At 32.0% G+C, this 24229-nt stretch overlaps 1 protein-coding gene across 4 annotated transcripts in view; it reads left to right on the top strand.

Annotated features, from left to right (window-relative positions):
- The window catches only part of LOC114325208 (equilibrative nucleoside transporter 1), a 61579-nt gene that overhangs the window by 24692 nt on the left and 12658 nt on the right, over positions 1-24229 (top strand). For 3 of the 4 annotated variants that reach the window (XM_028273216.2, XM_028273226.2, XM_028273219.2), the window contains exons 2-5: positions 9802-9940; positions 19931-20145; positions 21897-22182; positions 23914-24146. In XM_028273216.2, the coding sequence (XP_028129017.1) occupies positions 9877-9940; positions 19931-20145; positions 21897-22182; positions 23914-24146 (798 nt within the window). In that variant the 5' untranslated portion in view covers positions 9802-9876. Of the gene's footprint in view, positions 1-9801; positions 9941-16140; positions 16370-19930; positions 20146-21896; positions 22183-23913; positions 24147-24229 lie in introns of those variants that run through there. The other variant, XM_028273210.2, reaches the window with a different exon arrangement.

Raw genomic sequence — 24229 nt, 5'->3', positions numbered from 1 at the left:
AGTTTTAATGAGTTGTATTCCAGTTGCATCATTATAATTAGATCCCCAAATCGTATTATGCGCATTGAAATCTCCACCTATAACTACTGAACCAGTGACCTGTGAAAATATATTTGCCCAATCACATACTGTACTTTTACATTTAGGAGGTTTGTATATAGATAATATATTGAGTTCAATATTTTTAAATTTTGTTTTGATGCCACAAACTTCAATATCAGAATTAAAGTTATAATTTAGTTTTAGTTCACTGAAAGTTACTGTGTTACGGATAAGAATCGCAACGCCACCAAACCGGTCTTCCTTCCTATCTCTTCTTATTAGGTTATAACCATTAAAACTGTAATGAGAATCTTTTTTAAACCATGTTTCGCTAATTAGTAAAATATCAATTTGTTTATTGTTTACGTATTGCATTAAACTGTTTTTGTTTGACATAATAGATCTAGCATTCCATTGACCAATTTTTAAAATATCTTGTACAGCCATTAGAAGCTATTATTGTTTACAGTATTTAAAACCTGTTATAATTCATTAATTATAGTCTTATCGTCTAACGTTTTTATATCTTCAATTGAACGAATATGTTCCAAGAGGCTCATTATAAAATTTGTTATAGTTTTTGTCAACTGATTTTTATTTTCAACTTTGTTATAATTGGGTTTATGTGGATTAGCCGGTAAAGGCTGGGCAGGTCCAAATGTAAAGGGAAAGATAGGTTTATGAATAGGAGATTGTATGATAGGAGAGTTTGGTTTCCTTTTCTTTCCTACAGATGCATGTGAATTATTGTTCAATTGAGAAGATATTAGAGTGGAGACAGAATTTTTATTAATTTTTGGAAGCGAAGGAAATTCTTGTTCATTATTTTCAAGCAAAGAAAAGTAATTTTGACTCATAACACCAGAAAATGATTGTTCACACAAATGTTTTGCCTCTAAAAAAGTAGTCTTTTGTTCGATCATTATACTTTTAATCTTTTTTTGTTTTTCATAAAAGGGACTCTTTTTTGATATTGTGACATGCTCATTACTTATACAATGTATACAATACATAGCTTTATCGCAAGTATGATCAGTAGTCTTAGTTTGCCCACATTGAATACAACATTCCTGGGAACTTTTACATTGCTTTGACACATGACCAAATTTCAAACATCGATAGCATTGAACGACCCTACCAATAAATTGTTCTACCGGAAAATAAACTCTATTAAAACCTATATAGTTGGGTAGAATATTACCCTCAAAAGTGACAACTATAGTTTTTTTATCTACGTATTCAATTGTTTCCTCTTTTTGGATTCTACGCTTTGTTCTATAAATATTTAAAACTTTGGAAGTAGATTCAATGTTTTCCATGAGATAATTAATGTCAAATTGGGTGTCTACATCCCTTATAAGCCCTTTAACTTCCAACAAGTGATTTGGAATGTAAGCTCTTAAATTTTGAGCGTCTAATAATTTATTTTTGACAAGATTATTAGCTTCTAAACGTGATGACAGCAAAACTTTTATACGATTACGGCCAATGCTTTTTATCTCTTTAATATGTGTAAGTTTCAGGGTCTTAAATAGTAGGTGACCTATCGCCATAGGGTGCAATCTAGAAAGACCAGTTTCATTCCCAATTTTTTCAATATAAACCCAAATATTATCTAAATTGTACTTATCTGAGATCAAGTTGAAATATTTAATATCCTTTTGTTTTTCTATCGGCAAAGTAGCACTAGGTTCAAAACTATTATTTTCCATTAAACTATCTTCACTATTCACTATGTCTTTCGTCTGAGAGGACGTCCCTAATGAACTTTGTTCCCCCATAATGGGGGAACCAATTTAATTTGTTTATTTAAAAATTCACTGGACTATAAAATTATATCTTTATCGAGTATTAAATTTTTAACGAGTTTTTAATAATTCAACAAAAATTGATGAATCCGGTTTTCTTTGTAAACGATAGCCTGCGATCGATTCGAAGGTACGAATAAGACTGTGTGAAATTAACTTTGTTTTCTGATTTTTGAAAGCAGTACAATGTATTTTGAATTAAATAAATTACATACATTCTTCTTTTTTTGTCAAATAATTTAATTTAATAAAATTTTTTTGGGCACCCTGTATAAATAATTATGTAAATGTTTATATTACTGAATAGAGAATTGAAGAACCTTTCAAATGAGCTACGACCCCCTATTCTCATTTAAAAAAATCATCGATTACGTCATCACGTCCAGATGGATGACGTCACTAGTATACCATATATGCCACAATATCATAACTTAAAAATAAAAATCGACCTGTTTCGAGATTTTTCCTTAAAGTCGCCGGTTTACGAAAAAACGAATTTATTCCTTTCATTTGCACCATACTGGTTACACATGCAACGGTGGAAAATAGTGTCGCGCACGCTTGATTAGCAATTAAAAAACAAAGGAGTTTTCATCAATCGATGTTTAAAGAATATCTACCTACCTTGGCAACATTCAAATTTTCAGTTTTTCACATAGTTTTTGAGGGTTAAAAATGGCCGATTGCGCAATTTTTCAATTTTTAATCGCTTATATGTCAAAAACTATCATTTTTAGAGAAAAGTCACTAAAGACCTTTTCTGTTTGGAATGATCCAAAAAACCTAAAAAACGTTTTTCCATGCAAAAAAAAATAATTTTAGGAAAAAAACAAAAAAAAAAACGTTTAAAAATTTTTTCACCACCTTTTGGTCCTGTCAACATGCAAATTTGTTAAAAGGAGTCCTTTTTGAGTAAGATTGTGCAAAAAATCCGAATCAGAATATTTTTCCTAGCGGATGCGCAGTGGCTTTCTGGACTATTACCCTGTTGCTGTTGTGTAGGTTCGTAGAAATAATTGTTTTATAATGTAATCAGCATCTTTTTTTATTTTTCTGCCGTAAATCTATGCCGGCATTACAATTAATTATATTTAATTCTCATTCAAATTTCTATCGATATCGATAAACCAAATAATTTACAACCATACGAAATAGTGTTTTCGATTTCATTCTAAATTGTTTCTTTATTGAATAATTAACAACACTTTCAGCAGTTTAGTTAATGTAATTGTCCAATTGAAAATTGTTTTCAATTTTGGTTTATTAAGACACGGTCTATGAGAGTGTCGGTGTCGGTTAATAACTTTTATCGTGAAAAATTAGGACCAATTTAGTTCGTTGCAAAAATCTTACCGTAGTGTAGGTAGCTTTTTGTCATAAACAATAATGTTTTTGAAGCTGCTGGTCAATAGATTTTAGTTCACGCTCCACTAAAAATATCCTAGTTGTACTTTTTATAGTAGTACATAGTTATATATAGTATTGGGTCCTCTACTGTTCCTTATAAAGGACATCACTAATTTAAAAATCGATGGAAATTTTTTTCTTTTTGCTGATGATACCAGTATCACTTGGAGCAATTCAACTATTGCATCTCTTCATGCAACTATAACTTCTAATTTGCTTAAGATAAAAATCTGGTCTGACTCTAATTTACTCTCTTTTAACGTGGATAAGACAGTAGCATTATCCTATAAAAGTGCTCTTCAACCCCTGCTTGTTAATAACAGCCAGATCTCTACCGTTGATTCCGTAAAATTTCTTGGTATTTTTTTAGACAGCAACCTCAAATGGTCACTTCATATCGATTTGTTAAGTAAGAAACTCGCCTCAGCCTGCTATGCTATAAGATCTGTTTCGAAAGAACTCAATTTAGCATCTTCTAAACTAACATAATTTTCCTTGTTCGAGTCTCATCTTCGATATGGTCTTCCTTTTTGGGGTTCTAGTACAGCTGCCCAATTAGATGTTATTTTTAAATTACAAAAAAGAGCAATAAGGTATCTGTTTGACCTCAGAAGAATAACACATTGCAGAAGTTACTTCAAAGATCACGGAATTTTAACCCTTCCATCTTTATATATTTTAGAAACTGTTTGCTTGATTCGTAAACACATGCATGTCTTTCCAGCAAGGCCTCATCATGACTACTGCACCAGAAATTCAACTTTTGATGTCTATTTACCGATCCCGTCCTCTGAGTTAGTAAAGAAATCTATATTATATTCCCCAAAAAAACTATATAACCATCTTCCTTTACAACTCAAATCTGCCACATCTTTCCCCAAGTTCCGTAAAATGACAAAAGCTCATCTATCTAAAAGACCATATTATTCAGTAGAAGAGTTTCTTAATGACTAACTAAGAAATTACAGTAATGTATTTACAAGAAACCAAACTTATCTATATTTGGGTGTCCCATGCAGCAGCTTAAACTTATTAGTTCCAATGTCTATTGTATGTTCATTTTGGAATTTCTATTTATAGGGCTTTTCATCGATTGTCATTTGTTTCGAGCTTCTGTCATATATTGTATAATCCGTGTATATTAATATTATACACAGATTATACAACATATGACAGAAGCTCGAAACAAATGACTGTGAATGAAAAGCCCTATTGTTGCAATATATCGATTTTGTTTTTTTTTCTTTACTTTATTAACTTATATTTTGTATTTTTGTATTTTTTTATATTGACGATTTATCAAATTTCAGAAAATATTTGTTATTGTTATTGATATTATTTTTTCTGACTTTATATTAAGAGCAAACAGTAGCGATCAACAGGTAGCAAAAACACGTTCCAAGATTGCAGCTTTAATTTTTAATATTTTTTCGAGATATTTGGCACACGTATTCGTAATATAATAAAGAATGGCGGTATGGAGCCCAATTTGAAAAATATATTAATTTGTGGAAATTACTCTGTAATTAAATACAATATTTAAAAAACGAGCCTGTACCGCCATTAAGAAGAACAAAAAAATACACTTTCTTCAAATAACCTTTTTTATCCGATGCCTAGATTTTGTGTCATTTTGGAACTACTAAATTTTTTTATTTCATTAGTAGTTCCAAAATGACACAAAATCTAGGCATCAGGTAAAAAAGTTTATTTGAAGAAAGTGTATTTTTTTGTTCTTCTTAATGGCGGTACAGGCTCGTTTTTTAAATATTGTATTTAATTACAGAGTAATTTCCACATATTAATATATTTTTCAAATTGGGCTCTGTACCGACATTCTTTATTATATTACGAATACGTCTGCCAAATATCTCGAAAAAATATTCAAAATTACCGTTTTCGCTACCTGTTGATCGCTACTGTTTCCTCTTAAGCTTTGTCCATAAAATTTGTATAATTTTCAGTGACAATAAAGCATCTTTCTATTCTAGTTGTTACCAAAATAGGAGTAAAAGTACACTTGGAAATTTTGACACATTAGCGAAAGGGACGAAACAGTCTCAAATTTCATTCTGGAAAACAAGCCGTACTGGGTGAACTGCTTGTCCTGTAAGAACATTCATTGAAAATATACTTAACGAGTCCAGATAGTAAAACCAAAAACGACATCGACGTATTCACATTTCTTATTACCCGTATACACTCCAATGGTGAATATGAAATTCCTAATTGTATGTCAAAAAATGCTCAATAACTACCTCTTAAAACCCACCAAATTCATTTGCATATCTCAACCGGTTTTAGAGCAATAAATTGTCAATTTGTAAGAAAAATGTCAACGTCTCGTATCTAGGAAACGAAGCATTTGCGGACATAATATGTTTATAAAGCAAACTGTCATTATTTTTTCATGCAGAATTACCCCTTAAAGTTTGTCGCACTTATTTGGAGACACCCTGTATTGATGAAGAACATGGCTAGTTGTTAAAGTATTTATCTTAACTTTTTTATTATCGAACATAAGCAAATAAATACAAAAACAGAACGTTAAAAAAACATGAGGCTATAGTTGGGATTTAATTTCAGTATTTTATAAATATTAGAATTTTCCACAGGGTGACGCGAACTTTGAGAAAAAATCACAGTTTGATTGGTACACCAGGTATTCAATGACAATTTACCTGTCTAGCAACAATATTATTACAGCGATATTGTTAAAGAATAAGGCTATAACATAATATGTTAACTGTTTTTTAATATTATTTAAAAAATGACTTAAATCAGACAAAACAGGTTTACGAAATTCCAGGCATCAAAAATTACCTATTTTTAAGGTGGTGCGTGAATTTCTTAGAAGTGTATTATGTGTGTTTTATTTTTATTACAAACGATTCACAAGAATTCTCACAATTGCGATAATTTCTGTACTTTTCCTTCATCAAAGACGCTGCTGCTCTTTGAACTTGCTAAAGCGTGATCCAGATACCCCTCATTCCCTCATGCATCTCTTTGTTATCGACGTTAACATTTTTGAACAGTGGGGGTTCGCCAAGGGAGGTACAAAATTTCCGTTATTAAAATGAATGGACATTAAAAGTTGTGCTTCGCCGTTTCCCAGATTGCTGCTTTATTAATGTTACACGTTCGCCACGTTAACAGTGTTATGAAGAAGTTTTAATATATTTATACTGAGTGACTGAAAAAAATAAATATCTGGCCTACTTATGTGTATTATAATCGATTAATTTTTTACATATCCACTTATCTTGTCATGAGCAACAAGTGATAAAATTTTCAAGTTTATCTGTTTTTGTGATGACTGCATGAATTGGTGGGCGATAAAGAAGTATTCATATTTCGCGAATTTACGTTGTCAGTTACTCGTGTAGCTGATTGAGAAACCTTTTTTTGATTGCTCAAAATGCCTAGAGTTCGTAAAATTTGCCGGGTGTACCAGCTAACCGGAGGGATTGAATTTTCGGGCTGCGTGAAGCCGTTCTATGGGTAAGAAAAGTTTGTAGAAGGCACAGAAGACCACATAGTGACAATATTGCCGATTAAAACTTCTGGCTGTAAGAGGCAGAGGTAGCAGTAGCAGATTACCACTAATTTTCATCAGAGGCAGTATGACACCAGACGCTATATTCAGGAATTGGTGGAGCCTTATCTTATTCCATACTTAAACACCATTCAACAACCCGACTTTTCAGCAAGAGAATGCCAGAGAATCGTTAGCGTGCGTGGATCAAAATCACATCAACCATTAACCTTGGCCACCAAGATCGCCTGATCTGGCTCCAGTTATATGTGTCTGGGAGATGTTACGTCGCAGGCTCTTGAAGTTGCAACACCCTCTACCGACTTTGCAGAGTTTTGCGAAGTTGCAGTAGCCTGGAATGAGATACACCAACATCGGGCTTATCAATGAGTGTATAAGAAATCGTAGATAGTCAACACATTATTTAACCACTTTCTGGAATAAGTTGATGAATCAAGCTGAGACTTTAACCGTTATATTAGTAAGGGACACTTAACATGTATTACCAAAAATTATTAAAATGAGATAAATATAATGTAGGTGTTTACCTTTTTTTTATCACTCAGTATATTTGTAAAAAGTAGTTAAATATCACTGTTATATCATTTATAAAAAGATTTGCTTTGTCGGAAAAATCACTTATAGGCCTGGATCCCGCTTATTAAGAAAAGTTTATTAATAGTAAGCTGAAAATTTGTTAATAGCTTATAACCCCATAAATGACCGTTTTGGAGTGTAATTTTGAGGGGCAACTCCGAATTACATGAAAATTTGGATTTAGGTTCTCGTTACCCTCCACTTCAAAGTTGATTGCTTTTACTTGGGGCGTGACCGTCACCCCTTCTCGGGGGTGAAAAAATTTACGTTCAAAATAAGCCCGGAAATGGATAAACCGACTAATTATTATAAGCAACTTTCGTTCTATATAGTTTTTATGTAAGTCGATACTTTTCGAGTTATTTGCGATTGAAAATGTTTATTTAAAAACTACGTTTTTAGGCGGTTTTTCGCAAATAACTAAAAAATTAAATATTTTATCGAAAAAATGTTCTTAGCAAAAGTGTAGACTATAAAAAACTAAAAAAATGGTGTATCAGTAAAGTTTATAAACCAAGTAAAAGCAAAGTTGTAGCTCATGAAAAATACGTTCTTATTCGTCTAATTCCAAATCGAATATTTCAACGTGAAATCACCGAAAAACTAAGCCATTTTCGGGAAAAACTTATTAACATTTTTTAAAGTGTTTAAAAAAGCTTTATTATTGTTGTTTACAAAAGTTTCTAGCATCAAAAATAAACGAGTTATGCTGAAACTAAAGTTGGCCCCTTTTTTTTTGTTAAAAAAAAATGGTGAAAGTCTCCCTATCTTTAGCACCCTAAATAAAATTAATCGTTATCGCTTTACCATTTACTTGTACTGTATGTATATTGTTTATATGATCTATAAGTTTGACCGGTTTGAAGTGCTTATTTTTGAAAAAATTTGGTGTTATACTAAAATTTTTTTTTAATTTCGTAGAAATTTCTTTTTTTCAAAATAACTTAAAAAGTATTAGTGATACAAAGAATCTTAAAAAGTAAAAAAAATGTAGGTTTTGCTGTTATAAATATGCTAATTTCATTTTGTTTTTCTGTAAGATAAAAATTGGTTAAGCTGTGGCTGTTCAAAGTTTGCGTACACTCGTATTTAGTGTTCAAGATAAAGCCCATTCAACTATAACCCTTTCAAAAATAAGCACTTTAAGCCGGTGAAACTGACGGATCATACAAAAAATAGATAAGTAAAGTAAATTGTTTGTAAAGCGGTAACGATTAAGTTCATTTTGTGGAGCTAAACACAGGGAGATTTTCATGATTTTTTTTACTAAAAAAAAGGGGGCCAACTTTATTTTGGGCGTAACTCGCTTTTTTTTAATGCTAGAAACTTTTATAAACAACTAAAATGAAGCTACTTCTAAAAACTTTAAAAAAGTTTAAACGGATTTTTCCGAAAAGTGCTTCATTTTTTGGTTATTTCTCGATGAAATATTCAATATGGAATTGGACGAATAAAAACGTATTTTTCATGAACTACAAATTTGCTTTTGCTGGATCTATAGACTTTACGAATACCCAGCTCTTTTCGATTTTTTTAAGCTACATTTTTGCTAACAATATTTTTTTCGATAAAATATTTACTTTTTGAGTTATTTGCAAAAAACCGTCTGAAAACGTAGTTTTTTGTCTTCGCAAATAACTCGAAAAGTATTAACTTACATAAAAAACTCTATAGAACGAAAGTTGCTTATAATCAGTGAATTTATCTATTTCTGGGCTTATCTTGAACGTATCTTTTTTCACCCCCAAGAAGGGGTGACTGTCACCCCCCAAGTAAAAGCAATCAACGGCACAAATTCAACTTTGAAGTGGAGAGTAAGTAGACCCTAAATCCAAATTTTCATGGAATTCGGAATTGCCCCTGAAAATTACACGGTATCGTCGTATTTCCCGTTCATTTACTGGGCTATTAACGGTGTCTATTCAAACAAACTTTGATATATGGGAACACTGGAACAGGGGAAGTTTTAATTGTGGAACGTGTCATTCTGAAAAGTTTATGATTGTGAAAACTAGCATGTTGTTTTTAAGTTTATTCAAGAGCAAACTTTATATAATATTATGAAAAAATATTTGTCCGACTACACACCGTTAAGCTATTAACAAATTTTTAGCTTGCTATTAATAATTTTTTTTTGGTAGGCGGGATCCAGGCCTATTAAACATTCGAAAATATCAAAATATTTTTTATGTTATCACCGAACTTTTATTACAAAGTTATTTTTACTATTGACATTAATTTTTTTAATTTAAGATCTGTTATATAAACATTAACGATATTATTAAAATATTTATGCAATAAATAAGGTATTAGAGATAATTGAATAAGAATAGTTGAAGATATGTAATGATGCTCAGCACAGCATGTGACACTTCGTATCTTATTGAGAATTCATATTTTTTGTTACAGGTATCTTTGAATTAGGAAATATCATGATTTAGTTTGGAACTCTTTAGAAGGATAAGATTGTATTGAACACTAAAGATGAATCGTTCCAGAGGAGTCCACTATAATGAAAATAATGGAACCAACACTTACCAACTTCAAGGTATGTTGAATTATTATAATACTAGCTGATCCGGCAGACTTCGTACTGCCTCAATAGATAAAAACAAACTTTTGTATTCAATAAACTTAAAATAAACAAAAGGAATTCGTAATTAATAAACAAAAAATGCTCGATGTGAATAAGGTCTTAATTATTATTATTTTTAATTAATTACACATGATGTTTGAAAGAAGTAACAAAATAAAGTTTGTAGTGCAACAGTTACAATCTTTTTATTTATCTTATAATGAATATACAGCTTTATTTTATCTACATTCAAAACAACCCTATATTTATGATTGGATTCGGGGTAGTTCCAACTCTATAGGTGTTGATTAAATAAAATTAAATTAAATAAAAAAGTAAATGAAGTAAATTAAAATTAAATGAAATTGAAAAAAAATTGAAAAAAAAAATAAATGGAATTAAAAAATGAAATAAAATAAAATAGACGAAAATAAATAAAATAATTAAATTAAATAAAAATAAACAAAATTAAATAAAATTTTATAATTTGCTGTCTGTTCTTTTCGTGTGCTCAGAATTTTTCTCCTGCTTACGGTTCGTCAGAAAAGTTCCGTTTAAAGATATTTTTTGAAAATTTCACAAAATTAAAAAATTCATATTTTGCCCAATTTGAGTCCCAAAGTTAACCTGTTCCACTTCTCTTCTGTGAAATTTGTCGCTCGTTCTTCTTCTGTCCTCTGAATATTTCTACGGCTTGAGATATTGTATTTCGAACACCAACTACGCTAGAGAAAAACTTTTAGTACGGTTCTGCTCGGAATTCAGCAAGGAGTCTACCTACTTAATTTCGTATTTTTCGCGTCATTATTGTGAGAGTTACGGCGTCATGCCTTATGACGTACGGATATGAAATATTCGCGATGAAAAACAAAGTATCTGACCTCTGGTGGAATAAATTTAGACTACTATAAGTGGTATAAACAAACCAGAAAATTGTTGATTTGAATGGAATTTGGTCAATATTAAGAAATTTTTAGTAAATTTTAGCATTATGAGTACATTAAAATATTTTAAATCAAATCGGTATTGTTCTGTTCCTCGATCGAATGTTTGTTTATACCATTTATATCGGCCATTTTCCTGCATTCGACCTGCCCTCTATATTCCGTTTCAATCGCGAGTAGATAACAAACTACTCCCAGTCCGGTCGAATAGACCTGCCAAATTTCATAGAAGTCGTTTCGGAGGAGTATGGTGACAAACACTGCGACCGGAGAATTTGAATATATAGATGTAAAATATTTAAATGGCTATTAAAAAATAACGGTCTGAGATAGAAAATTGAAAATTTAGGATTCATGTATCTTTTGGTTCTACATCTCATAAAATTAGTAAAAAACGGTTTTTTCAAAAATTAAAAAAAATATATCAGGGGGCAACCCCTCTTATGACGTACGGGTATGAAACTCCATATTATCCTATTCCCAGTCCGGTCGAATATACGTGTAAAATTTCATAAAAATCTGTTCAGTCGTTCTCGAGTTATAAATGGTGTAACTAACATAACTCGAATTTCTTTTATGCATATAATATATAGATACAAAGAATCATTCTTTTTAACCTTCCGATGACCAACCTTTTTTTGTTACACGGATGACCAAGGGGGGAAAATGACCCCAGGTCAAAAATGTCAAAAATGACAATTAACAAAAAAATGAAGTTTTTTTTTTAATTTTTTTTTTAATTTTTTTTTATTTTTATGGCATGGACTTTATGTCATTCAGCCAGTCACGACATGAGTATTAGGCCTTTCGCACACACAGCTACTAAAAAGAAACTAAACTAGTTGGTAATCAGAGTTATCAACGGGTTATCAACTATGGCTCGCACATTACGCTACCGAAAATTATTAAAACGAGTCACTTCTTGACTGTACTTTGTACTGAGTAGCTTTGTTAGGCGGTGTTTAAGTTTATATATTATGTTGTCCTGAATCTATTTTCTTGTGAAATTTTTGTAATTAACTAGTTTTTGATGGGAAAGAAGCCACAATTTTACTAAAAAATAATTTTATTAATATTTCGACGTACAAATCGGATGCCGTTGTCAAAGTACAAAAAATATTAATGAATTAAACAAAAATGTTGTTGCTTAGTAAAAAATTCTTCTAATAATTTATTTAATCTGACTAATTTATATCGGAAATTTAGACATATATTATACATTTTAACGTAGAAGACTTTAAAATCATGTTGTTGTTATTATTTATTGTCACCGTTGCATGTAGTTGTATTTTTAAAAATAGATCACATGTCATGATTTTTTGTGACGGATATTCTTGAGTTGGGGTTGTTTTCATGTAATCGAATAAACTATCTTTCAGTAGAGTCGTCCCAGAAACGCAACTCATAAATATTAGCAATATCATTTTAAAGTCTTCTACTTTAAAATGTATAATATATGTCTGAATTGTCGATATAAATGAGTCAGATTAAAAAAATACATATTAGAAGAATTTTTTACTAAGCAACAACATTTTTGTTTAATTCATTAATATTTTTTGTATTTTGACAACGGCATCCGATTTGGACTACGAAACGTTAATAAAATCATTTTTTTAGTAAAATTGTGGATTATTTCCCATCAATAGGTACTAGTTAATTAAGTTTATATAGGCACGGATGTTTTCCACTTCTTGCACTAATTTTATATTAATATTAAACGATTCCGCCGATTTTGCGTGTTAAACTTTAACAAAATATCACAAAAGGCTAGAAACTAGTCCCCCAGCGACCTGCATGTCCAGTCCGCTGTCGACTGATCATTCCCGCATTATAGACCGGCTGCTAACTAGTAGTGCTGTGTGCGGACGCTCATTAAAATACATGGACAGTGACTACTAAGTAACTGATTGGTAACTAAAATTACCAACTGGTTTCTTTTTAGCAGCTGTGTGTGCGAATGGCCTTAGTGTCATGTGTAGTGTATATGTTGAGTAAGTGTCTTGTTACTTTGCAAAGTCGACGTCATTAGCGTAAAACTGCTTGGAATTACACATAATAGACGGTATTTTACTAAACATCAACTTCAGAATATATTTTTTATTCGTAAAATATAGGGAATTTTTTTTATTTCAAAATATGCGGATATCTAGAATGATATTAAGTCAAATAAAAAAATAGTTAGTTAAAAATTGAAAATACTTTTGAATTTATTAAAGAAAAGCATACGCTGGGGTCACAATTTCCTCCGCTTGGTCATCCGAAGGTTAATAGGAACAATGCACAATCCTATTAGCCCGATCAAAGAACACAAAACTACGAAAACCTACGAAAAAAAATAAAGGAAGAATAAAAATTTGAAGATACGTAGTTGAAAGTATCTATTATTACATAAGAAAACGTTTACAATTCTACATCCCCTCCATTTAAAAAAAATGGGAAATACCCCTCTCTCGGAGGTGAAAAAACTATACATTCAAAACAAGTCCGGAATTGGATAAAATGACTAATTCTAAGCGACTTTTGTTGTATAGAGTTTTTCACTAAGTCAATACTTTTCGAGTTATTTTCGAGTGATTTTTTTCATTTATTCCAAGTACTTTTTTTGTTCATTGCATTTTGGAGGTTTTCAGTTTCTGCGAATGTTTCACCGAATGTTAGGCTACGGCTCCACGGGCGGGAAATTGACGCTAGCAGTAGCCGCAAAACGAACTTAAGGTTCCGCGGAACGGAATGGGAATAGCCGAACTGAACCGACTACGCACAAGTCCTGTAGTCGGTACAGTTCGGCTATCCCTATTCCGTTCCGCGGAACGTTAAATTCATTTTACTGCTACTGCTAGCGTCAATTTCCCGCCCGTGGAGCCGTAGCCTTAGTCCTACAGTATCGTGTGCAAATGTGACCAGTTTAATATTTTCCGTAACAAGGATGTCACAGGTATATAATAAATCATAAAAATATAGTATGGGTCCCAAAACACTGACCTGTAAGTTTTCTGTTTTGATTGGTCGTAGTTCTGAATATTTGCCTTTTTGTTTAACTCTAAAGTTCTGTCTTCCATATATGATTGTATTAATTGAACATAGTGGATGGACAGATTTGAGTTTTAGTAACAAGTCTTTGTGTCACTCTTTTTCGAATGCTTTTGGTCTATTGTTGAGTGTTCATTTCGGAATCCAAACTGATAAAAGGAATAATTTGTTGTGGTCTTTGTGGAGTATATGTAGGTTGTATTTTTTATTATCAATATCTTCTCAAATAATTTGGAGATAATAATTATTGTTAGCCACGATATTGGTCTGTACTGTATGTAATTCTACTTTATTTACTGGTTTCTGTGGTTTGGGAATCACGATTAGTTTTATTTTCACGTCATTGCTATACAGGGTGTCCTAGACTAATTTATCCAGACTATATCTCTTAAACGAATAGAGATTTTCGAATAGGACAAAAACTGGTCTATTCCATTTGTAATATACTTTAATACGGCGTAGAAAAATCATCTCCTAAATATCCATCCCTTAGTTACAACCCCTAACTTTAATTTTTTTAATAGCACCCTGTATATTTTTTTATAGTTTTGGATGTCGTCGTCTACCGTCTATTCAACAGACTTTTTTAAAAATATAATCGGTTTATAAATAATCAAGGAAATATCAGTTTATTTTTTATTTTTGTTATGTGTCCCAGACTAATTTATCCAGGCTATATCTCTTAAATGAATAGAGATTTTCGAATGGGACAAAAATTGATATATTCCATTTGTAATACACTTTAATATGGCGTAGAAAAAATCATTCCCTAAATATTTACCTTAGTTACAACCCCTAAATTTAATTTTTAATAACTATACCACAATTAACAGAAATTAAAACTCATATTTTCTTAAGTATTTACAAACCGATATTATTTTTAAAAAATCTGTTTAATAGACGATAGAAGACCACATGCGAAACTCTAAAAAAATATTCAGGGTGGGATTAAAAAAATTAAAGTTTGAGGTTGTAACTAAGGGATGAATATTTAGGGGATGATTTTTTCTACGCCGTATTAAAGTGTATTACACATAGAATATATCAGTTTTTTTCCCATTCGAAAATCTCTATTCGTTTAAGAGATATAGCCTGGATAAATTAGTCTGGGACTCATAACAAAAATAAAAAATAAACTGATAATTTCTTGATTATTTATGAACCGATTTTATTTTTAAAAAATCAGTTGAATAGACGAGAGAAGACCACATCCAAAACTATAAAAAATTGTACAGGATGCTATTAAAAAAATTAAAGTTAGGGGTTGTAACTAAGGGATGAATAATTAGGGGATGATTTTTTCTATGCCGTATCAAAGTGTATTACAAATAGAATATATCAGTTTTTTTCCCATTCGAAAATCTATTCGTTTAAGAGATATAGCCTGGATAAATTAGTCTGGAACACCCTGTATATTGTAACCTGAATACTGGTCTTGGCTATTCTAATCTTGGCCATTGTTTGTGGACTCTCTTCTCTGTTGTTTCAATTCTTTTCTGCTCTTGTTCTTGTTCCGGTAAAACTTTCTTGTCTCTGTTGACTTATTGTATGTAGTAAGCTTACTTTAGCTTCTTGGAGTTCTTTATTCATATTTCTCTCTCCTTTTTTCGATGAATTTGTTTTTCTTCTGTACTTAGTTGTTTATATTCCTCCTCTGCTTGTCGGGTTCTGTGCCCTGTTGCAACAGTAAATTGGCTCTATTTGTCTTTCTGTTATAATCTGGCATTCTTCGTCAAACAAGTGATTCGTTTTTGTTCTTCTTTGTTTACCTTCCGTGCCTAGTACTTCTTCAGTTGAGTCTTTTATGATTCTATACTCTTTCTACATCTCATTTATTTTTTAGTATGTTTTCTACTTTGATGTTTTTATATTGTTTATGTTTGTTCGTATCTTTGAGTCCTTCTACATTGTATAGCTAATGTTTAGAACCTCTTTACTTTTTTTCATTGTTCTCTGTTATAAATTAAAAGAAAGCAAAGGTATTTGATCGACAAGTATATTGTCTGACCCGCCAATGAACTCTGCGGTTCGCTCGCCCTAATTGGGTTGTACATTGTACCATATAGTGACCACACTGGATATTTACAATAATTTATCAACAAAGCAATTTTATAGTAAAGTCAATATGTACACTAGATTGACGCTTATTTACAAGACTTTTATCTCTTTTGGTTTCCGATGAGTCTCTTGGCCGTCAACTTTCACCAAGTTGGTATCTAAAAGATACATTAAGCAATTTATTATGATATTAATATTGTTTGTTATGTAAATGTTGATATGGAACGAAATACGATCATTTAGCAATTAGTAGTCTGCTCTGAAAAAGTCTTAAATGGTGCGGGCAGAATGCCCATAAAAAAATTATTGGTACGAAGCTATGGGACTATTATTAGACAGTATACCTCCGTGGTTGGTCAGCAAATGTATGGTATGTACAATGTTTTTCTAAACATCTGTGTCAGTTTAAAATTGTCGATAATTGTTTGCTAAATTTGATAACCTTTTACCTCTTGGTAACTTATTGACATTCAAAATATTTTATCTGGATTATTTTTTCTATTGGGTAGGTCGGTTTAACAGCATATTGAATATATAAAATATTCAAGGACTAGGTCGCAAAAAGTGTAAAAAATAATAAAATATCATTATGTAAAATACAAAATCGAAGCCTGTGTATTTGCAGACGATATAGTTATTGTCACAAGGACTGAAAAAATTCTGGAATAAAATATAAAAATCTGGGAGACAGAATTAAAAAATTACAACTCAACAGGTACTAAATATGGAAAAAAAGTGATGGCAATATTCAACAAAGAAGTTAACGGAAATATTGAAATCCGAAGCAACAAAATAGAACAGGTAGAGACATTTTTAAATACCTTGAAATACTTGTAAATAAGAAGGGGACACAGGAAGATGAAATTGGAAATAGAATAAAAGCAGCCACAAGAACATATATTATCATTCCCTGTATAAAAACTTCTAGGGCAGGCAATGAGGGTATTCGGCTCCGAATTTCATCCTACTACATCGATTTACTTGATATTTTCACAGTAAGTAAGGAATAGCTCAAGAAACAAAGTCTACCCTATGCCGATGTGCGCTTTTATCTTAGGGATGGTTCCCACCCCTTCTCGGGGGTGAAAAATTTTTTGGTTAAAATAGCTACGGAAGAGGCTAGAGAACCTAATTTTAAGCAAAAACTGTTCTATAATTATTTTTTGAAAACTCAATACTTTTTGAGTTATTCGTGGTTGAAAATTGGCCAATTTCATTGAAAAATGACACCTTTTCGGACGGATTTTCTAACAATGCATCTAAAAACTATGCATCTAACAAAAAAACTATGTATATGAAATATTTCTGTAGGTTATAAAAAAACAAAGAGATTCGTTCCTTCATAAATCTTCTAGTTTAAATACAAAGAGGGATATAGTAGGTAAGAAGAGTTAGTTTTTTTTTGGCTGCATGCTCAAATCGGTGTATTCAACTTGAAATAACAGAGAAACGGTCAATTTTAGGTGTATAATGATACAAATAACTTTTGTAGTGCTTGAAAAGACCTTTAAAAAGGGCAATACTAAATGTCGATTACATTCAAACTACGCGAGATATTCTGCAAAAAAAGTTGATGACTAATGTATTTTAAGAAGAAATGAGAAGTGTATTTAACCCCGCATCCATCAGAATTTAAATACATCATTTTCCTTTTACAATACTTTTTATTATAGTGTTATTTCTATGTTCAAAAAGTTGTACTGGTTGAAATGCATGGTTTTTGAAAAAAATAAGATCAAATTATAGAGCGCATTTTTAAATTTTCTTAAATATCTTCCTTTTTCTCCATGTAACTCGAAAATGATAAGAGATACGAAAAAAAGATACCACACAAATATGTAGGGTTTTTTTAGATAAAACTTTTCTTTTATTTTTCATTACTGTATCTCTTATCATTTTCAAGTTACATGGAGAAAAAGGAAGATTTTAAAGAAAATTTAAAAATGCGCTCTATAATTTGATGTTTTTTGTCAAAAAACCATTCACTTTAAACACGTCCAACTTTTTAAACATAGAAATAACACTGTAATAAAAGGTATTGTAGAAAAAAACGATGCATTTACATTTTGGTGGATGGGGTTAAAATTACTTCTCATTTTTTCTTAAAACACATTAGTTATCAATTTTGTTTGCAGTATATCTCGCTTAGTTTTAATGTAATGAAGCTTTAATATAGCTCATTTTAAAGGTCTTTTCAAGCACTACAAAAGGTATTGGTAGCATTATACATTTAAAATTGACCGTTTCTCTGTTTAGTCCATTCTTTCACGGTTTTTGCTCTAAATTTTAAAGAACCGCTTGGATTGACATGAAATTTGGCATACGTATAGCTTACATGTCAAAGAAAAAAGTGATATTGTGCCGATGTGTGCTTTTGCCCTGGGGGTGACTTTCACCTCCTCTTGGGGGTGAAAAAATATATGTCTAAAATAAGTCCGGAAATGGGTAAACTGACTAATTTTAAGTAACTTTTGTTCTATAGAGCTTTTTCGCCAAGTTAACACTTTTCGAGTTATTTATGAGTGAATATGTTCATTTTTCAACAAAGTAACCACATTTTTAGACGGTTTTTCGCAAATAACTCAAAAAGTAAGTATTTTGTCGAAAAAAATGTTCTTAGCAAAAATATAGCTTATAAAAAACTAAAAAAAATGGTGTACGCTTTAGGTCTCTGGATCTCGTAGAACCAGAGTTATAGCCAATAAAATATAGATTCATATTTACCAAATTTCAATTAGAATATTTCGACGTGAAATATCCAAAAAATTAAGCACTTTTGGGGATAACCCTTTATAACTTTTTTAAAGTGTTTAAAAAAAGCTTTATTTCTGTTTTTACAAAAAGTTTCTAGCATTAAATTTGAGCAAGTTACGCTCAAAATAAAGTTGGTCCCTTTTGTTTTTGCAAAAAAAAATCGGGAAGACCACCCCCTAATTAGCAACTTAAATGAAATTAATCGTTACCGCTCCACAAATTATTTTACTTATGTTGTGTTTATATGATTTCTAAGTTTCATCTATTCAAAGTGCTTATTTTTGAAAAAATTTGGTTTCAAAATAAAATTTTTAAAAATTTAAATTTTTAAAAATATGCTTTTTTTCAAAATAACTTAAACATCGTATTTATGTATGTAAAATAACAAATTTTTTACAGAATAATGAATCACATTTATGTTTTTTACATTAATAGATAACACATTGATATCTCTCATTACAGCTAATGATTTCGGTAGATAAACAATTATTATCAAAATAAAAATGTTACCCCAAATGTTTATCGATATATTAGCCAGCTTTATCATTGCTATTATTGTGCAAATACTAGAAAGATAATTATGTTCTACTACATATTCCGTCCTCTTTTTTAAACTGTTCGTTTGAATGTTTCTTCGTTTCGACAAAATTTCTTATATATAATAAATAAATAATCATTTCGTTGCAAAATGAAACAAGAGCCGGCATATTTTTCAGTTCGTTCAGAGAGCATCATAATCACACTAACCGGTTTCAAAACTTTTTAGGTTATCATTAGATAGAGCATATTATATGATTATCTCTAAACAAACTAAAGATCGGGCTGTCAATATCAATTCACAACGAAATAAAATGATGGTATAGATGTGGTCACATCTGCTTAAGACAAGCGAAAATTTCACTTTTAATAAAATTGAAATAATATAAAAAATAAAACTTTATTGTGACCAATTTTCTGGTAACACCTTCGTGGTTTCTAAAAATTACAAACCAACGAAGTGCCGGAGCAAGGAAGGCTGAGGGAGATCTAAAAGGTGCATCTCACTTCTCGCCTGCCCAGCGCGGTAAAATTCCAACAAGAAATGGTCCCGCATATTCAGTTAGGAGTAAAACTAATATAAATAAATAATCATTTCGTTGCAAATGACGTCGAGATAATATTTTTGTATTCATTACAGGGATGGAGAGCAATCCTAATGAAAAAGCCAGACTGCAGCAACCGGTCAAGCTACATCCGGCGTGGGAGGAGAACAACCTTCCAGAAGACGAGCTCAATTTCAAAAATTTAACAATGGAGGCTCCTCCAGATCGGTTCAATTTAGTTTATATGACATTCGTCATCCACGGTATCGGCGTATTGATGCCTTGGAATATGTTTATTACAGCTATTGAGGTAAATATAAGTTAAAATGTGTTTTATTTATTTAACATCAACCAAGAACACCGTATGTAAACGTAATAAGTGCGATGTTGTCAATTTTCTTGCATATAGATTATTGTATATCTTTTAGACATCTTTTGGTCCTTGTGTCTTTTTCCTCCCCAACTTTTCCCTTTTCAGTGTCCTCTGCCACACAGTCCTTCCATCTCCTTTTTGGTTTTCCTCCACCAACTTCTTTCTTTCCCCCAACTTCTAACAGCTCTATTCTTCATCCCACATAGTTTTCATTTTTATGTCTTACGTGACCAAACTGATGCAGTCTTTGTTCTTGAACATTTTTTGAGACTATAGTCACTCCAGCTCTTTCCCTAACCACTTTGTTCCTGATCCTGTCCCTTCTAGTCTTACCCAACATACACTGTAACATATTCGTTTCAGCTGCCCCATCTTCTTTTCCTGAACCATCTTTACAAGCCACACTTACCGTCGTACACTAACGCAGGCTTCACCACATTCTTGTATATTTTTCCTTTAAACCTTTCCCCGAATTTTCGATCACGGAGTACCTCTCTCATTCGCTTCCAGTTAAACTAACCAGCCTGTATCAGGTGCTCAAGTTCTATATCTAGTGTCTCCTTTTCCGTTATGTAGGAGCCAAGTTATTTAAATTCTCCTATTCGTCCTAGTTTTTCTCCAAGCAATTCGATGTCCCAATCATTCCTATTCCTCCTAACCACATATCCTCCGTTTTCAACCTGATAACCATATGTTAGTGAAAGATTTGGACTACAAATAAACATATCAAAAACTAAATTTAAGGTCATCGACAAAAATAAAATTAGATACGTCCAACTGCTTATCAAGAATACACCAGTGGACTGAATAAAATAGTATACCTATCTTGGAATAATAGTAAGCGAACATTGGGATCACTCACAAGAAGTAAAATGTAGAATAGAGAACACTAGGAGTGCATTCAACAACATGGCCAAACTCTTTAAAAGCCACAACCTTAATCTGGAGATGAAAGTAAGGCTCCTACGATGCTATATCTTCTCGATATCATACTACGGAGTTGAATCCTGGACACTCACTGAAGCAATGGAGAAAAAACTTTAAGCCTTCGAGATGTGGCTACAGGCGAATCCTAAGAATATCATGGACGGACAAGATAACCAATGAGAAAGTACTATGAAGAATGGGGAAAGAAAGAGAAGTGATGTATACGATCAAAAGGAGAAAGTTAGAATATCTCGGACACATAATGAGAAACTGCACTAATTACAGATTACTGAAAATAATCCTTCCAGGCAAAGTATTTGGAAAGCGAGGAATTGGGAGAAGAAGAATATCATGGTTAAAGAACCTGAGGAACACAACAACAACTAATCTATTAAAGCACCACAACTAACCTATTTAAAGCACCAGTTAGTAGAATAATTATAGCCAGAGTGATCGCCAATATTCGAAACGAATAAGCACCAAAAGAAGAAGAAGAACAATAAGACCTCCCTCTCCAACCCTCCAATTTCTCCAAGATTTCTTTGCTCTCCTCCATTACCACGTTATCAGCAAAGAGCATTGTTCATACCATTCATATAGCTGTACCTCTCATACCTCTTTCTAGCCTCTTTAGAGTAGCAACGCAGGGAAACAATACACAATAGTACCAATTATTTTGTTCGACATGTAAAGACTTACTCCGTTTTTAATATGGAAAAAAACTTTATTATAATATGTCCTAATATATGTTTATTTTTCAGTATTTCACAGATTATAAGTTATCTGCCTCGTATATACACTTCGATTTCCCGTACATACCGACTTTTATGCAGTATTTGACGTTTTGTGCCCAAATACCTTCGATAATACTGAACTATACAAATATATTCATACAAATCGGAGGCAACCTAACCACTAGGATAGTTTGGGGCATCGGTATAGAAATCGTAGTCTTCATTGTTACCATAGTGTTGGGAATGATCAACACCAGTGATGTGCCGTATGCCTTCTTTTGGTCGACGTTAGTCCTTGTTGTCGTTCTGAATTGTAAGTATTGACATAAGTTTAATTGATGTAGCTTATATGGTGACAAGACATCTCGTAACGCTATCAATTTGTAACGACGCCACTTCGTAACTTCATAATTGAATTATTTTGTATAGTTCATTCGCGGCATTTCGTTCTTTGCAATTCGGAAAGGCCCAAAGTATGATACCTGGGGAAATCTGAGAGAAAAGAGAAGAGGATATGGGACTACTGATGAGGAGGAAAAAACCTCCGAAACCGGTATAGACTCTTCCTGTACTCTTCGATTTATCCAGAGTATTATGCAGCTACTGCATTTTCGTGTTGCAAAGAAATTGAAAATGTTTATACATTTGAATTATTTTGTTTAGTTTTGTTAAGGGGGCAGGGGTAGGCGCAAAATCTTGGTTCAATGACATTTAAATGCTTTTATTTTTTCCGATCCTGAGAAAGTTAATAAGTATTTTTGAAAAATTTAAACGCAGAATGAAAGATTACATTATTACCGAAGGCCTGAAAACTTCTATAATGTTTATTTTAATAAGTTACAGGGGTGAAAAACTAAGAGCAAATTTAGTGTGATTTTTAATTTCGAATATCTCATTCAAAAGAAACTTTTTGTTTATTGTAAGGGACTTTCGGCCCTCGGTAATAATGTAATCTTTCATTCTGCGTTTAAATCTTTCAAAAATATCTATTAGTTTTTCAGGATTCGAAAACAATGAATGCATTTAAAAAGCATTGGAGCCGAAAATTTCTGTATACGCCCTTTAAGTGATAATTCAGGATATCAAATTAAAAAATATATTCGTTATTATATTAGTTGTCATTTACAAAAATGTGAAATAATGAGTAAGATTCAAAAAACAAGTGCACAATACAGACTCAAATTAAACATAACGAAAACCAAATGGATGTTAGTAAGCAAAACCCAACAACGAGCATGACAACTGATAATAGACAATCAAAGAATTGAACATGTGGATTCGTACATCTACTTAGGAACAACAGTTAATTCAAGTTGTGATCAAGCTAAGGAAATACGTAATTTTCACCTCTAACACCTCACATTACCTCTCAAAATCAGACTTCTAAAATGCTATGTATTCCCGGTTTTGTTATATGGAATGGAGGCGTGGACCATGACCGCAACACTAATGAAAAAAATAGAGGTCTTCGAAATGTGGGCTTACCGACGTATATTACGTATATCCTGGACCGAGCACGTGACCAACGAGAAGGTACTACGCCGGATAGGTAAAGAGAGAGAGGTAGGAATAACTACAAAGAAAAGAAAATTGAAATACTTGGGTCACGTTATGAGGCACAATAAATATAGAGTACTATAGCTAATCATCCAAGGGAAAGTATACAGCAGAAGAGGTCCAGGGAGGAGGAGACATTCGTCGTCATTCATCAGTCTGAACTATTCAGAAACAAAGTCAGAATAGCCAAGTGTTAATTGCCAACGTTCGGAACGGATAAGGCACATGAAGTAGAAGAAGATGCAAAATATGTGTGAAATATATTTAAAAAGTGGTCTTAAAAAAGTACATACTACTATTAGTGTAGGAATATAATGCAAAATGCATTTATTGTATACAAAGTAAGTAATGCTAAATTTTGACGTTACCAATAGTTATAGTTACGAACTGCAATGTTACAAAGTGTCGCCGTTACGAATTTATGGCGTTACGAATTACGGCGTTACGAGATGTCGTGGAACCAGTTTATATAGTTCGTATGTTTTAGGCGCAAACGGAATCTACCAGAATACCGTTTACGGTATGGCGGCCAAATTGCCTGCGAAATATACAGCAGCTGTGATATTAGGAAATAACGTTAGTGGCACGTTTACGGCTACTGTGAGCCTCGTCTCTAAACTTAGCACACCTAGTATTAAAATGGCTGCCATCTATTATTTTATATCTGCTCTTTTCGTGCTCTTGATATGTTTCGACACTTATTTCGCTCTACCACTTAATGTAAGTATTCCTATATGCTCATTAATGTCCACGTTTCGTTATTATTTATAGGAAAGATATTTTGTAAAGCAGTACATTACTCA

This window comes from Diabrotica virgifera, chromosome 4 (assembly GCF_917563875.1).
Source record: "Diabrotica virgifera virgifera chromosome 4, PGI_DIABVI_V3a".
Taxonomy (NCBI): Eukaryota; Metazoa; Arthropoda; class Insecta; order Coleoptera; family Chrysomelidae; genus Diabrotica; species Diabrotica virgifera.
Note: the sequence above shows the minus strand (reverse complement) of the source record. Positions and strands in the feature narration are given on the sequence as shown.